The sequence below is a fragment of the Euprymna scolopes genome, chromosome 12, assembly GCF_053919585.1.
Source record: "Euprymna scolopes isolate OS-2025 chromosome 12, ASM5391958v1, whole genome shotgun sequence".
NCBI lineage: Eukaryota > Metazoa > Mollusca > Cephalopoda > Sepiida > Sepiolidae > Euprymna > Euprymna scolopes.
The window spans coordinates 32,493,195-32,505,678 of NC_136493.1; the positions used below are offsets into that span (position 1 = coordinate 32,493,195).

General features: G+C 32.6%; 1 protein-coding gene across 1 annotated transcript in view; it reads right to left on the bottom strand.

Annotated features, from left to right (window-relative positions):
• Positions 1–384: 384 nt before the first annotated feature.
• LOC145291243 (bifunctional 3'-5' exonuclease/ATP-dependent helicase WRN-like) overlaps positions 385–12,484 on the bottom strand; it is a 110,101-nt gene continuing 98,001 nt past the window's right edge. Inside the window, exons 22-28 of the mRNA XM_080136849.1 lie at positions 11,831–11,951; positions 11,594–11,706; positions 10,275–10,425; positions 8,863–8,952; positions 5,342–5,504; positions 2,171–2,340; positions 385–618 (exon numbers count right to left, since the gene is read on the bottom strand). Of these exons, the coding sequence (XP_079992975.1) occupies positions 502–618; positions 2,171–2,340; positions 5,342–5,504; positions 8,863–8,952; positions 10,275–10,425; positions 11,594–11,706; positions 11,831–11,951 (925 nt within the window). The 3' untranslated portion in view covers positions 385–501. The remainder of the gene's footprint in view (positions 619–2,170; positions 2,341–5,341; positions 5,505–8,862; positions 8,953–10,274; positions 10,426–11,593; positions 11,707–11,830; positions 11,952–12,484) is intronic.

Here is a 12,484-nt window from a genome sequence, read left to right on the forward strand (position 1 = left end):
GATTTCGTATATATTATTATAGAGTCGTGATTTCAAAAGTAAAAAAAAATGTATTTGGGTGCCATCAGCTAGATTCGAAACCGAAAGCAAAGCTGGTGACATTAACACTGTACCTACATGACACAGATATAAACGGATTAAAAATGAAAAATAAACTAAGATGAATGTACAAAATGTATAACGATTTTTTTTCAAATTTGACCCGTTGTTAAGCCCTTAAAAACTATTTTAACTAAAGACCCACGAAAAAACGGTCCATAAAAAATCTAATCATTTGAGGCCCCTAGTGCCGTTCTGCGACTTTTAGTTTTGGAGGAGATAGAGTTTGAAAATATGGAAACAGATAGACATATAGCCTTTTATATAACAGACAAAATACAATGCTACAAAAACTATTGATACATTTTATTCACAAATAAAGTAAAATCTTTAACATAAAAAAACGAATACAGCAAATGAATATGTTCCCCGCGATGGTAATATGTTGACAGCTCACCAACTTCACCGGAGTAAAAAATTTGATTTACTTTTCTTTGACTTCAAAGCTTTATTATCTGCAAACAAACTGGAAGGCAATTTTCTTTTGCTTGAAGTTTCATCTGACTGAGAGCTATTTTCCTAAAAAATAGACAGAAATAATATTAACAAATCAGTACTGAATATGCCAAAAACAAGTTATATTTTTCAAACAAATCAAAGCATTGAAAATATTTTCATACTTTTTTTTTTTCTTCAATCTTTTCTATAAATACCATTATGGCAGGTGTTCTTCAGAATTGTCTGATCCATTTTCCTTTTTTTTTTTTTTTTCCAGCTCAATTGACTGTCTCATGATCTCTATCATTCACTGTTTTATTTTTAAACTCTTGTTCAACCCAAGCAAGGTATATTCCTACTTGGGTGTAAGGCGCTACTATTTGGGACCATGTCTACTGGGGACTATGCAAGGAGATGCGCAAGATGTTTGCTCACATCACATTTAAACTTCTATATGTTAGAGAAGCAAGAAGGGAGTTCCAAAATCTAGCTCTGAGAGAAGAAGCTATTAGAGTAGAAGGCATTCTCAGTTTCCAAAAGCTGCAAGCTTGTGGAACTCTTTTCCTACTGATTGTTTTCCTCCTATATCATAGTCTTTTAAAGACTAAAGCCTTATTATGAACAAACATTTTTTTTTTTTTTGTGATGCTGAACAGATGCTCTTCCTATCGCCAACCTAGTGATAAAAAAATCAACCAATGATGAAAAAGAAGAATTTTATTTAACCCTGCGTTAGTAACCTGAGTGTTCCAAACATTGTTAGTCCCATAGGGTGTTTATATGCCCCAATTGAAAAATGTTTGTCATTTTGTAAAATACAGTTAGTCTATTGATTAAGAATATATCTACAGCCCTGTTGAATAGTTTGAATCATTTGTAGCTTTTTCATATTAATATAAAATAATGCAATAAAATATGGGAAAAATTAAGAAATCTTGTATTTAAAAATACCCATAGGATACACCAGTTTGTGTTATTTTTTAATATCTATGATGAACACAAATTGTTTCCATATATAATTGAAATAGCAAGAAAAATGAATGTGTGCTTTTAAATGTAAACACAAATTGTTTTCATAAATTAAAATAGCAATAAAAATGAATAGGAGTTCATTACATTACTCGCTGCCAAAGAAATCTGAGATACAATCGCCATACCATGTGGGATATACCCTCATTGAGTCAAAGGAAAAGGAATAAGTTGACAACTAGGAATTATGAGCACTTGTGCAAAATTGGGGTGACGACAAAACTCCCCATGGGACTAACGCAGGGTTAAGGATGACATTAATCTTAATGGGTTTATATGACGTCTTTTCAGATTTGAAAGAACCCATTTCCTAAACCTGCATGTCATGCATTCGTCATTGAGTGAAATCTCTTTACACTTAATCAACTTCCTGTGATGGACAAAACAAGCAACAATTTTAGGAAGGGCAGCTCAGCAAAAAGAATGTTCTCATAATCCATTTCACAAATACAGCATTAACGCATAACAAAACAACTGCTTTATTATATGTTCAGTTTTGTGTCTAAAGTTTCAACTCTGTATTCTATCATCTTGGGACTAATGTAGGGTTAAAGACCTTTTCTTGATAAAGACTCGAAAATGTTTTGAGAAAGTTTATAAATACCTGTGTATCATTTGTGTCAGTATTGTTATCTTCTTTGTTAAGGATGGTTTCTCCTTCTGCAGTAATTGTGTAGCCATATTGTTGTTTGAGGATGGACATTGTGATTTTGATGTGGTTGAACTCGACATAATCTGGAAGCAAATCTTTGATTCGTGTCATTCGACTGATATCTGTAAATTCAAAGGAAATAAAATAACAAAACTCGCAATGATTTAGTTTTACCTTCAAGAAAACTAAAATATCTAACATTTATTTGATATGAGCATGTCGTCCGGCATTGCCCGGTCGTAAAATACGCTTACATGTGCTGCCCCCCCCTCCCCTCTCCGTATTTCATGTTTACTAACCAAATGTCTAATTAAAGTTTGTAATAACTATAACCTATCAATTCAGATCTATTGTTTTGATGTTTTGCTTCTGCTGTGGTAGGTCATGTTTATTCTGATGCAATCAAAAGGAAATTAAACTTTATAAAATTTCCGCTATTAACGATTACGACGATATTGTACCATTGAACTACCGTACACTCATTAATCCTTATCTTTGAGTGGCCTCCAGACTTTGATATATGGTGACTCCTTTGTATTAAAAAAAAGATATTTTAATTCATGCAGATTACATATTTATTGTTAAAGAGTTCTTAATCAATTATTATATTGTACCCAATGTATAGTAATGACTTCCAAAGTTATAAAAAAAAAGTTAGCGCTTCAGGGTTGTTACTGTTTGAGCTATCGGCAGATTGATAAGAAATGTTACAAAGTGACTTTTAGCTTTATTTATTTATTTTTTTTTTGTTTTTTGGTGCATGTGCAGGAGTAACAGCTTTATTTGACTTCTGCCAAGATCACTTTTTCTTTTATTTCATTTTGACCCCTTAGCAGTTATTTTTACTGTTTCCACGTCAAAATTCCCTATATATCCAGTTTCAAGTCTGTAGATCAAATATTAAGATAGGAGTTCAGTAGAAACGTTTCACACATACAAACAAAATCACTTATACAGGGTGGGCCAAAATAAGGGTCCTATTTTTAAAAATTCATAAATTCATGTAAGTTTTAAGAAGTGTTTTTCGGCCAAAATTTGTTTTGTTTATTTCAAAAAATCTCGGAAGGGTCAGTCTACACACACATAAAGTTTGGTGAGTTTAACTTTTATTTTGTGGAAGTTATTCAAATTTAAAGATAGGACCCTTATTTTGGCCCACCCTGTATATATGTTAACTATATTGCATGATTGCCAACATTTTCATACTAAAAACTAATCATTCTAATGCAATTACACAATAAAATCACACATTTGAATGAATTACATTCAAATCCAAAATAAAGACCAATTGTAAATATTATTCTTCAATTTGATTCAAAGTTGAGATCAGATGTGAAAAGCTAGAGATAAACATTGCTTATGGTAAAGCTAATTAATTTGTACGTTAATAAAGTTATGCATGTATACATGCTTATATATAAGTAACTAGAAAATAACCATTCCAGAACAGATAAAATTCCCCAAACAGGATATGACCTAAAACTATATCCGATGGTGAGGGCCCCAGCTTGCAGGCCTTAGGGAGTGTGGAGCCACCCTTTAATTGCCATTGCTCCCAGGTCCACTCTGACCCGGAGTGGTAGCACCTGTTAGGGTCCCAACTATGGGTTAAATAGATTACAACTTAAAAAACAAATATACTATATTAAAAAATTGTTCTTCAAAATCACCAGATTCGGCATTAAATAACCTGAAAAGGGTTGATATGCTGTAAAATAAAACAACCAACCAACCAAACAGAAGAGTTTTGTCCCCTTACAAAAATTAGACTCAAGATATATATATATATATGCTACTAAACATTATGTCTAGGACACTTATTCCAATTTTCATCAAAATCCATTACATGATTTTTAATCTAAGAAAATGTTCAAAATTTAGAGGGTCTTGAGGAAAAGAAAACATTCAGAGAATCTTGCTTCATTTTTGCCCAATGATTATGGATTCAATGCAAATCTGATACATTCAAATTTTCAAATGCAATGTTGTACCTTTTAAAAATACTTAAATTCAGTTTTGGAATTTTTGAGATGAGGATTGATAATTTGGATTATTCGGACTACCGTTCTAATCTTGAGCGTTATTCTCATGATGTTTCAGCCTATGTAATCTCCAATTTTCTCTAGGCAAATCAATGAATCTGTATAGACTTTCGAACTAAACCCTTTATTCAATCCACTGAGGTAATTTGTTCTTGTTTTGTCAGCTATGACTAAGTAGAAGTGTTAAGCAATTCTTAATTATATTTGGTGTTTGTTCAGAATTCCTTCTATATTTAAAACCAAAAATAAAGAAAAATCTGCATGATGTACGTGCCCGTGAAGAAAAGAAAACATTTTATTCCAAAAATCATGTAAATAGATCAAATAGTTTGATTTTTATAAAGAAAATCATTTTTAAGCGAATCTGAGTTTTTCCAACGTCTCCCTACTCCATGTTAAGAATGGTTTTCTAAAATCTCGTAAGTTTGAAATATTTAGTGTTATTTCCCTTTTTCTTTCAGGCTGTTTTCAAAATTGTGTTGCAAGACGGTCGCTCTTTGGTTAGCCATAAAATTTTATTTTCTTATTTAGATTAAAACTACTTGTGATTTTTGGGATACAATATTTTCGTTTCGTCATGCAGATTTTTCTTTATTTTTGTTTTTTTAATACAGGGTGACCCCAAAAACGGGCCCCAACTCTAATTAGGCCCCGTTTCTTAGTGTTTTGTCCGAATGAAATGAAATTTTGGTCATAACTAGTTTATTATATTCAAAACATCACATCAAAACACTAGGGTCTTTGGCCTTTTTTCTCCGTTCTACAGCATATGTTCAAAATGGCCTCCATTTAGCTTTGTTTTTTTTTTTGGGGGGGGGGTCACCTTGTATAAGGAAATTCTAGACTAGCATTTTATATTCTCAGTATCGTCATATTGAGGATTGAACCATTGATCTCCATAAGATTGTAACTTAGCACTTTCTCTGTTGCACCATGGTCCTATGACAAATTTGTGAAAATACATCTGAAAGTCAGAGATTATATCATCTGAAACATTATGAGAATAACATCAAAAAATGAAAAGAATTGTCGAAATGAAATGATGAATTTCTAAAGGTGAAATGAAAATCAAATAATTCACCATTTTTGATCTTGGGTCCACGAATGACGTCTGTTATTTGTTTCTGGATGGACGGTGAAAGTCCTAAACGTTGTGTGTCCATACTCACTCCCGCTTCGATAGCAGTGCACAGATGCGTAATTATAGTTGACGTTTTCAGGCCACGTAAAGAAGCAATTTCCTCCTGTAGAATGAGAAGAAAATTTGTTTTTAAATAAAGCATTTATAGTATTGTCTGTAATAAAACTTTTCCAAACGACAAATTCTGCTATCTCTATTCGATGTATTCACTTTTGTTGGTGAATGGAATTAACCAAACACATCTAAAGGTTCCTGGTTCATTCCCAAGTTTCATTAATCTTGAAATTATATTGGTAAAATTTACAAATATCTTAAAACATTTATAGAATTGTCCCTAACAAATCTTTTCTAAATTACAGACTGTACTATCTCTACTTAGAATATGAGGTGCCTTAAATAAGTTTCCAAACTTTTTTTGTACAGGCATTTAAAATTGTCACAGACTCTTGAAAATGCAGTATGTTATTGCTATACATCTTATGAGATGACTGACCAACTTTTATGATTTCAGGTTCAAATGAACAGCTACAGCAGGAATTGGAATACACCCGACTAAAGCCTGATTGTGACAATGAATTTCAAAAATGAAATCTGGACCTGAAGACACTTTAAAACAGAATTTTATTGCATATGATTCTTCTAAACTTGGAAAAAATACCATAGAAATGTATGGAATGCTTCAAACTGCTTTTGGGCTATCTTACATGAATCAGTTTTTGAGTGGCATAAGAGATTCAAGAAAGGCAAGGATTCTATAAGGGAAGATGAAAGGTGTGGGAGGAGTAAGGAAGTCAGAACACCAAAGTTGATTCACCAAATAAAGAATTTCATGTATAAGGACTGTTGTGTGTCTATAGAGACAATAAGTGCACAGTTTGATGTCAGTGTGGGAACTGTACATGCATTTTTTCGCAAGAAACTGAAGATGCGAAAGATTTGCACAAAGTTTGTTTCAAAGGTGCTCCATCTTTGTCACAGACTATTTGACCATTTTGACGATTTTTGAGTGGCATAAGAGATTCAAGGAAGTTAGGGTGTCTGAAGGATGATGAAAGGTGTGGGAGTAGTAAAAAAGTCAAAATACCAGAGTTGATTGGCCAAATAAAGAATTTCATGGATAAGGGCTGCTGTGTGTCTATAGAGACAATAAGTGCATAGTTTGATGTTAGTGTGAGAACTATACACACACTTTTTCGCAAGGAACTGAAGATGCGGAAGATTTGCGCTAAGTTTGTCCCAAGGGCTTGGAGAAGATCAAACTATTTCACCAAGATGAGCATCAAAACCTCGCCCTTCCTATAGTCCCTGTGACTTTTGGTTATTCCCTACACTCAACAAAAACCTTAAAAGCTGTCGTTAGGAGACAATTGAAGAGATGAAAGAGGTTGTGACAAGGATTATTGACACGCTCACGCAAGAGGAGTTCCATGGAACCTTCCTGAAGTTGTTGGAATGGTACAACAGGTGCATTGCAGTTGGAAGAGATTACTTCAAAAGGGACTAGAGTTTCATGTGTATCAATAAAAGTGTCCATGCAAAAAAGTCTAGAAACTTATTTAAGGCACCTCGTATCAAAAAATTATGAAAATTTGAGTAGAATGATTGCTACTGTGTTTTTATTAAAAAAAAAAAAAGTCTTTCAATACCGGCTACACATGTTGGACACCATTACGTTGTAATCTAAAATATGCTTTCTGAGTTATGTCCCCTGTTTCTGAAATCCTCACCATCCACTTTAAAACATCTACGAAAAACGCAATTTTCTCCCAAAATTACTTTTAACTATAAATAACTTTCTACTTAATAAACTTTCATAATTTATGGATATATTGCTATTTTTGACATGACAATTAAGTAATATTGTTTTTGCTTAAAGGGACATATTTAAAAAATAAAAATAAAACATTGATCTGTCGCCTCTCTTTGAACAAGCGCCGAAAATACTGATTCAATAGGTCACATGTGGTCTACATTAGATGCAGGATTTGAAGAAAAAGAAAACTAGTAATTTTCCCAGTTCATTCTAATATTTAAAACTGCTTGTAGAAAGGAAACAAACAAAATGGTACAAAAAGTTTATTATATACTTATGTGTTAGGTAAAAAAAAAAAAAAAAATGATAGCAGACCAAAAATTATGCAATTTCATCCAGTATTTTTGCTTAAAAAAAATTTTATCAGTGAAATGTCTCCATGGGCATTTTCGATCCTATTAAGGTCAAAGGACATAACTCAAACTTTAATTCAAGCAAGGAAAGCATCAATAACCCTCCTCATGTTAAGAATGGCTCCTACAAGTTTGGTGCTTCTATGTTATTAGAGCAAAATTCAAAGTATTAAATTTTTAGTAAAACCAATAGTTATTTTATTATTGGAATCCTTGAGTAATTTGTATATTTTATTATTTGCAGACTGTTATTCCCATCTTTATAGTTGTTGTTTCACGATGTTTAGGTCAACTATTCTTCTGACCTTTGTCAGGTTGCTAACCGCAACGGGATAGGAATGCTGAGTCTCTTAACTATTGTGAGAAATTCCATAAACAATGCCATTTTTGTTTGCCCACCTAACATGACTTGCTAGACGGTCTTTGATTGGTTCATGTTTTGGCCAACTAATCCTCTGGCTGGTTTTGGGTAGGATTGAAACCGCTATCTTCAGACAATGGTCACTTGGAACTGTAGAGATTCAAAGCCTCTATCGACTGCATCAGCATGTCTATCCCGTCACAGTTAACCACCTGATGAAGGCCAGAGGAATAGTTGGCCGAAATGTTGTGAAACAACAACTATGAAGATAAGGACAACAGTCCGCAAATAAATAAAAATCAATAATAACCCTTGTCCTCGAGTGGCCTCCGGGCCTTAATAAGTGGTGACTTCTTTGTAAAAGTTTTTATTATAGCAGGGGAAGTAATTATTTTTTGAAAACTGAAAATCTTTGGCCAATTTAGCAAAACTCGATTTTAGCTAATTGTATTTGAAAACTGTTTTCATTAATAATTAATTTTCTTTTTTATTTTTCATAATTTTTGGATATGTTAATTACTGCAATATGACAATTAAATAGACATCATTGGTTTTACTTAGAAATTCAAGATTTTGATCTTCAGAATTTGCTCTAATGATGGAAAAGCACCCAAAATTTAATTTGATTTTTTAAAAACAAAAAAAAACTGGATGAATTTGCGTAAACTTTGGTGTACAGCATTGTTTTTTTTACTCTAACAGTTAAGTACAGAATAAAGTTTTTGTAATTTTAATTTTGAACATTGAGTGAAACTAGGGGAAAAAAAATCAATAAAATGAAATTTTCTAATTGAAAAAAAAATAATTATAAAACAGAAAATTCTAATCTCAATTATTGTTATTTGAATTTGGTTTTAGCAGGATGAACAAAAAGAATGCACAAAGAGAGAATTTCGCATAAAAAAAAACAAAAAAAAAAAAACGATTTACTTACGAGGCTTTTCTTTTCAAGTATGAACATGCTAAATGAAGACTGTTGAGTCTCAGTTAAAGATTGGATTGCTTCTGGTATTTTATTTATTGACTGAAAGAAAAAGAAAAACAGATTCATTTCAAAATGGCACAACATAAACAATAGTAAAAACACAAGATAAAAAATAAAAAATAATTACATTTTATACATTCATTTTTTTAGCGGACCGTTATCACTTCAAAAGATAATGACTATTTGATCAATGTTTTTTTTTTGTGTGCTGTTGAATTTTAAAAAGATCAAAGGCTGTGATAAATTTGATCAGTGCTGGTGCTAAGGATCAACCGCTCATCCCACCAGGAGGTTAGCCATAGTAAACAAGCTGTTAACTTTGTGTATTCATTCTTTTGCGGATTGTTCATTGTTGTTTCTGTTTCATAACATTTCGGCCAACTCATCCTCTGGCCTTGTTCATGTGATTAACAGCGACGGATAGGATTGCTGAGTCTTGCAACTGTATCCTTAGTAATTACTAGGGCTAGGACAACAGCATATTCTTTTCATTATTTTGACTCAAGTGTGTATCTGTTGATATCCTATATACTTATATATAGAATGATGTGGTTCTCGGTTGGCCTTCTTCGAGTCATTAACCACAATTTGATAGGAATGCTGAGTCTTGTAAGTGTATCGCCAGTAATTACTGCTTTCCATAGTTGTCGCTTTATTATATTTTGACTAACTAATCATCTGGCCGGCTTGGGTAGAATTGAAACCGCTATCTTCAGACAATGCTCATCTAGAACTGTAGAGACTCAACACATCTATCCACTGTACCACGGACCCAGAAGGGCGATCAAGGTTGGATTTTATGGTCTTTTAACTCCAATTTTGTCTTCTTATCTGGTTTTCCATTGTCGGATCTGTACTGAATGATATTATTTTATATTTTAATCCTTTGAGAAATAAAAATAACATAAAATACACATTTTCGTTCTTATTTAGAATTAAAAAAAAAAAAAAATACAAAAAAAATCTTTATAATGTGCATATCTATAACAGAACAAACATGTCATATTCCAAAAATTATATAAATTAATCAAGTAGTTTTTTCACATAGAAATCTTTTATAATTTCAAGCAATTAATAGTATATCATAGCTATTTTAAAATCCTGTAGTTCGAATTAAGTTGATTTCCTTTATTTATTAAATATGACACACCATTTGTGCTTCCTCATAAAATTTGATTTACTAAATTAAAAATAAAAAAAACTACTTGATCAATTTACATAATTTGTGGAATGTGGCATTTTCGTTGCATGATGGGTACATACATCATAAAAGATATTTCTGTATTTTTTTTTAATTTTTAATTAGCTCGAATTCTGAACTTGCACCCAGATTAAAATTTTTTTTTTTTTTTTTTTTTTACCTGTTCTAATTCCAGAGAAGGGAAATTGTCCATATCAAGTTTATTCTCGGAACAGAATGGCATCAGAATGTCAAGGAACAATTGGCCATACTTTTCAACTTTGGCTTCAGCAAATTCTTCCATCTTCAACATGGATTCCTTTGTTTTAGGTCTGGAATAATAAACAGAGAAAATAAGTTTGTTATTCTAAACTTATTTTTATATATTGACTAGCTAGGAGACTCGATGTTGCCTGGGATTCAATAAATGTTCTACTCTCATTGTCATTGAAATCAGTGAAATTGTCCATTTTTCAATCAAATTGATTCATTGCTTGCAATAGTAAGAGACCCACAGCAATACACTGAGAAAAAGCTTCACATCTCCCCCCCCACCCAGTATTTAGTCCACAGTACATTGTAGTCTACATTGCACTGTAGAGAACCTACTGTTGATTTTATAAAATCATTTTATATAATGGCTGGAATTAAAGTTTAACATGTAAAAGTCAAGTATCATGGTTCAATTGTACTCTAAACAGAAACATTCTGATACGATAAAATTTCTCAAATGCACTTTATAATAAGTTTTGGTCAAAATTGGACTGTTCCTTCTTTAATTGGATTCTTTTCAATTATCAATACTTATCAGAAACCTTCTGATACAAAACCTATCTTAGAACACTCCCAGACACATCAAGTACATCTATGTGAATTTTCTTTAAAAATCAGCCCAGCCATTTCAGAATCTATAGGAAACTCTCACACACACACACACACACACACACAAAATGCCTTTTATATATAAGCAGAGATTCTGATGATTGTTGGGACAAATTAGTTTAATATATTTTCTATCAACGATATGATTACTTAGCGTATATCTATTTCATCATGGTATAAGTACGAGCTGTGAAGAATTACTTCTCTTTAAAGTCTAAAAAGTATTATTTTCTAGTTGAATTCGCTAATCTTTTTCGAAAAACACCCATCTAGCTGAAACCACTGTCAATAACTTTCCCCACTCTTTAACTGTGCCTAAATCAAAACGTAGATTCCACGAACAATGCTTCTTTCTTAGAACTGCATGCCTGTGGAACTCTCTTCTGTTTGCCTGCTTCCCAGCTGACTACAACTTGGTTGTCTTCAAGTCCAACATAAACAAATTCTTGATGAACCGCCCCCTTAAGTAATCCAATCTACCAAATTTCCATTAATAACGACTACTGTGATATTGTCCCATTGATTACTGTACACTCAATAACCCTTATCCTCGAGTGGCCTCAGGGCCTTGATAAGTGGTGACTTCTATGTAAAAAAAAAAAACAGCAAATCAATTACCTTATTATGACCATGTTCAAAAGAATCTTGTTACTGGCAATGGCATGAGGCAGGTAACCATATTCCTGGGCATAATCATCTCTTGCCTTTAATAATTTATGATACAGCGTATTCTGAAATGAAGATAGATACAACTCTGAATCCATTTCACATACTTAATACTACATTAATGGTGTCAATGATTTTTAACAATTCATAGCAAAAATAGTTCAGCTGTTGCGCAAACTTAAAACTGACCTGCAAAGCTTCAACACGCTCATCAACTTTAGGTTTTTCTGGTCTTGGTGCCATGTTATTGACTTTGCTTTTGGGGTTGATGAACTTAGTCAAACTTTCGACTGTATTTGATGTAGAAGCACTGGAAGAAGGAAAAAAATATTGATTACTCAAAGATTTTGATACTGGGTCAATCTTTAATTTAAATTGCTTCTTTTCTGCCACCTAATCAATCGATATATTCACAAGCATTAAAACATGTGCCATACGCATACAAGCATGAAACCCATCAATCCTTTTATTTAAATTTTTTTTATGATAAATCTTACTTGTTTAGTCACAATTTTTACAGTGATCTAATGTGTGTGATATTTCAAGGTAAAACTTCTTTATCAAAAGATGTAACTTTCAATCTCCTTAAACTCATCTGGATTCGTAATGTTGTTTGTATGGTACTAGCGAGGGGTACCCGGCGTTGCCCGGGTGTTTGTAGGTGTGTGTGAAAAAAAAAAAAAACAGGTGCCCGTAAAAAAGAAGCCTTGACGACGCGCAGTTGGAAAATAGTAAAGTGTGAAAAAAAAAAACAAAAAAAAACAGGTGCGCGTTTTTGATTGACGTGACGGCGATAGCTATTCAGCAGTTAACATTTTGTGCGGGACAGTTTTTAATGAGGTC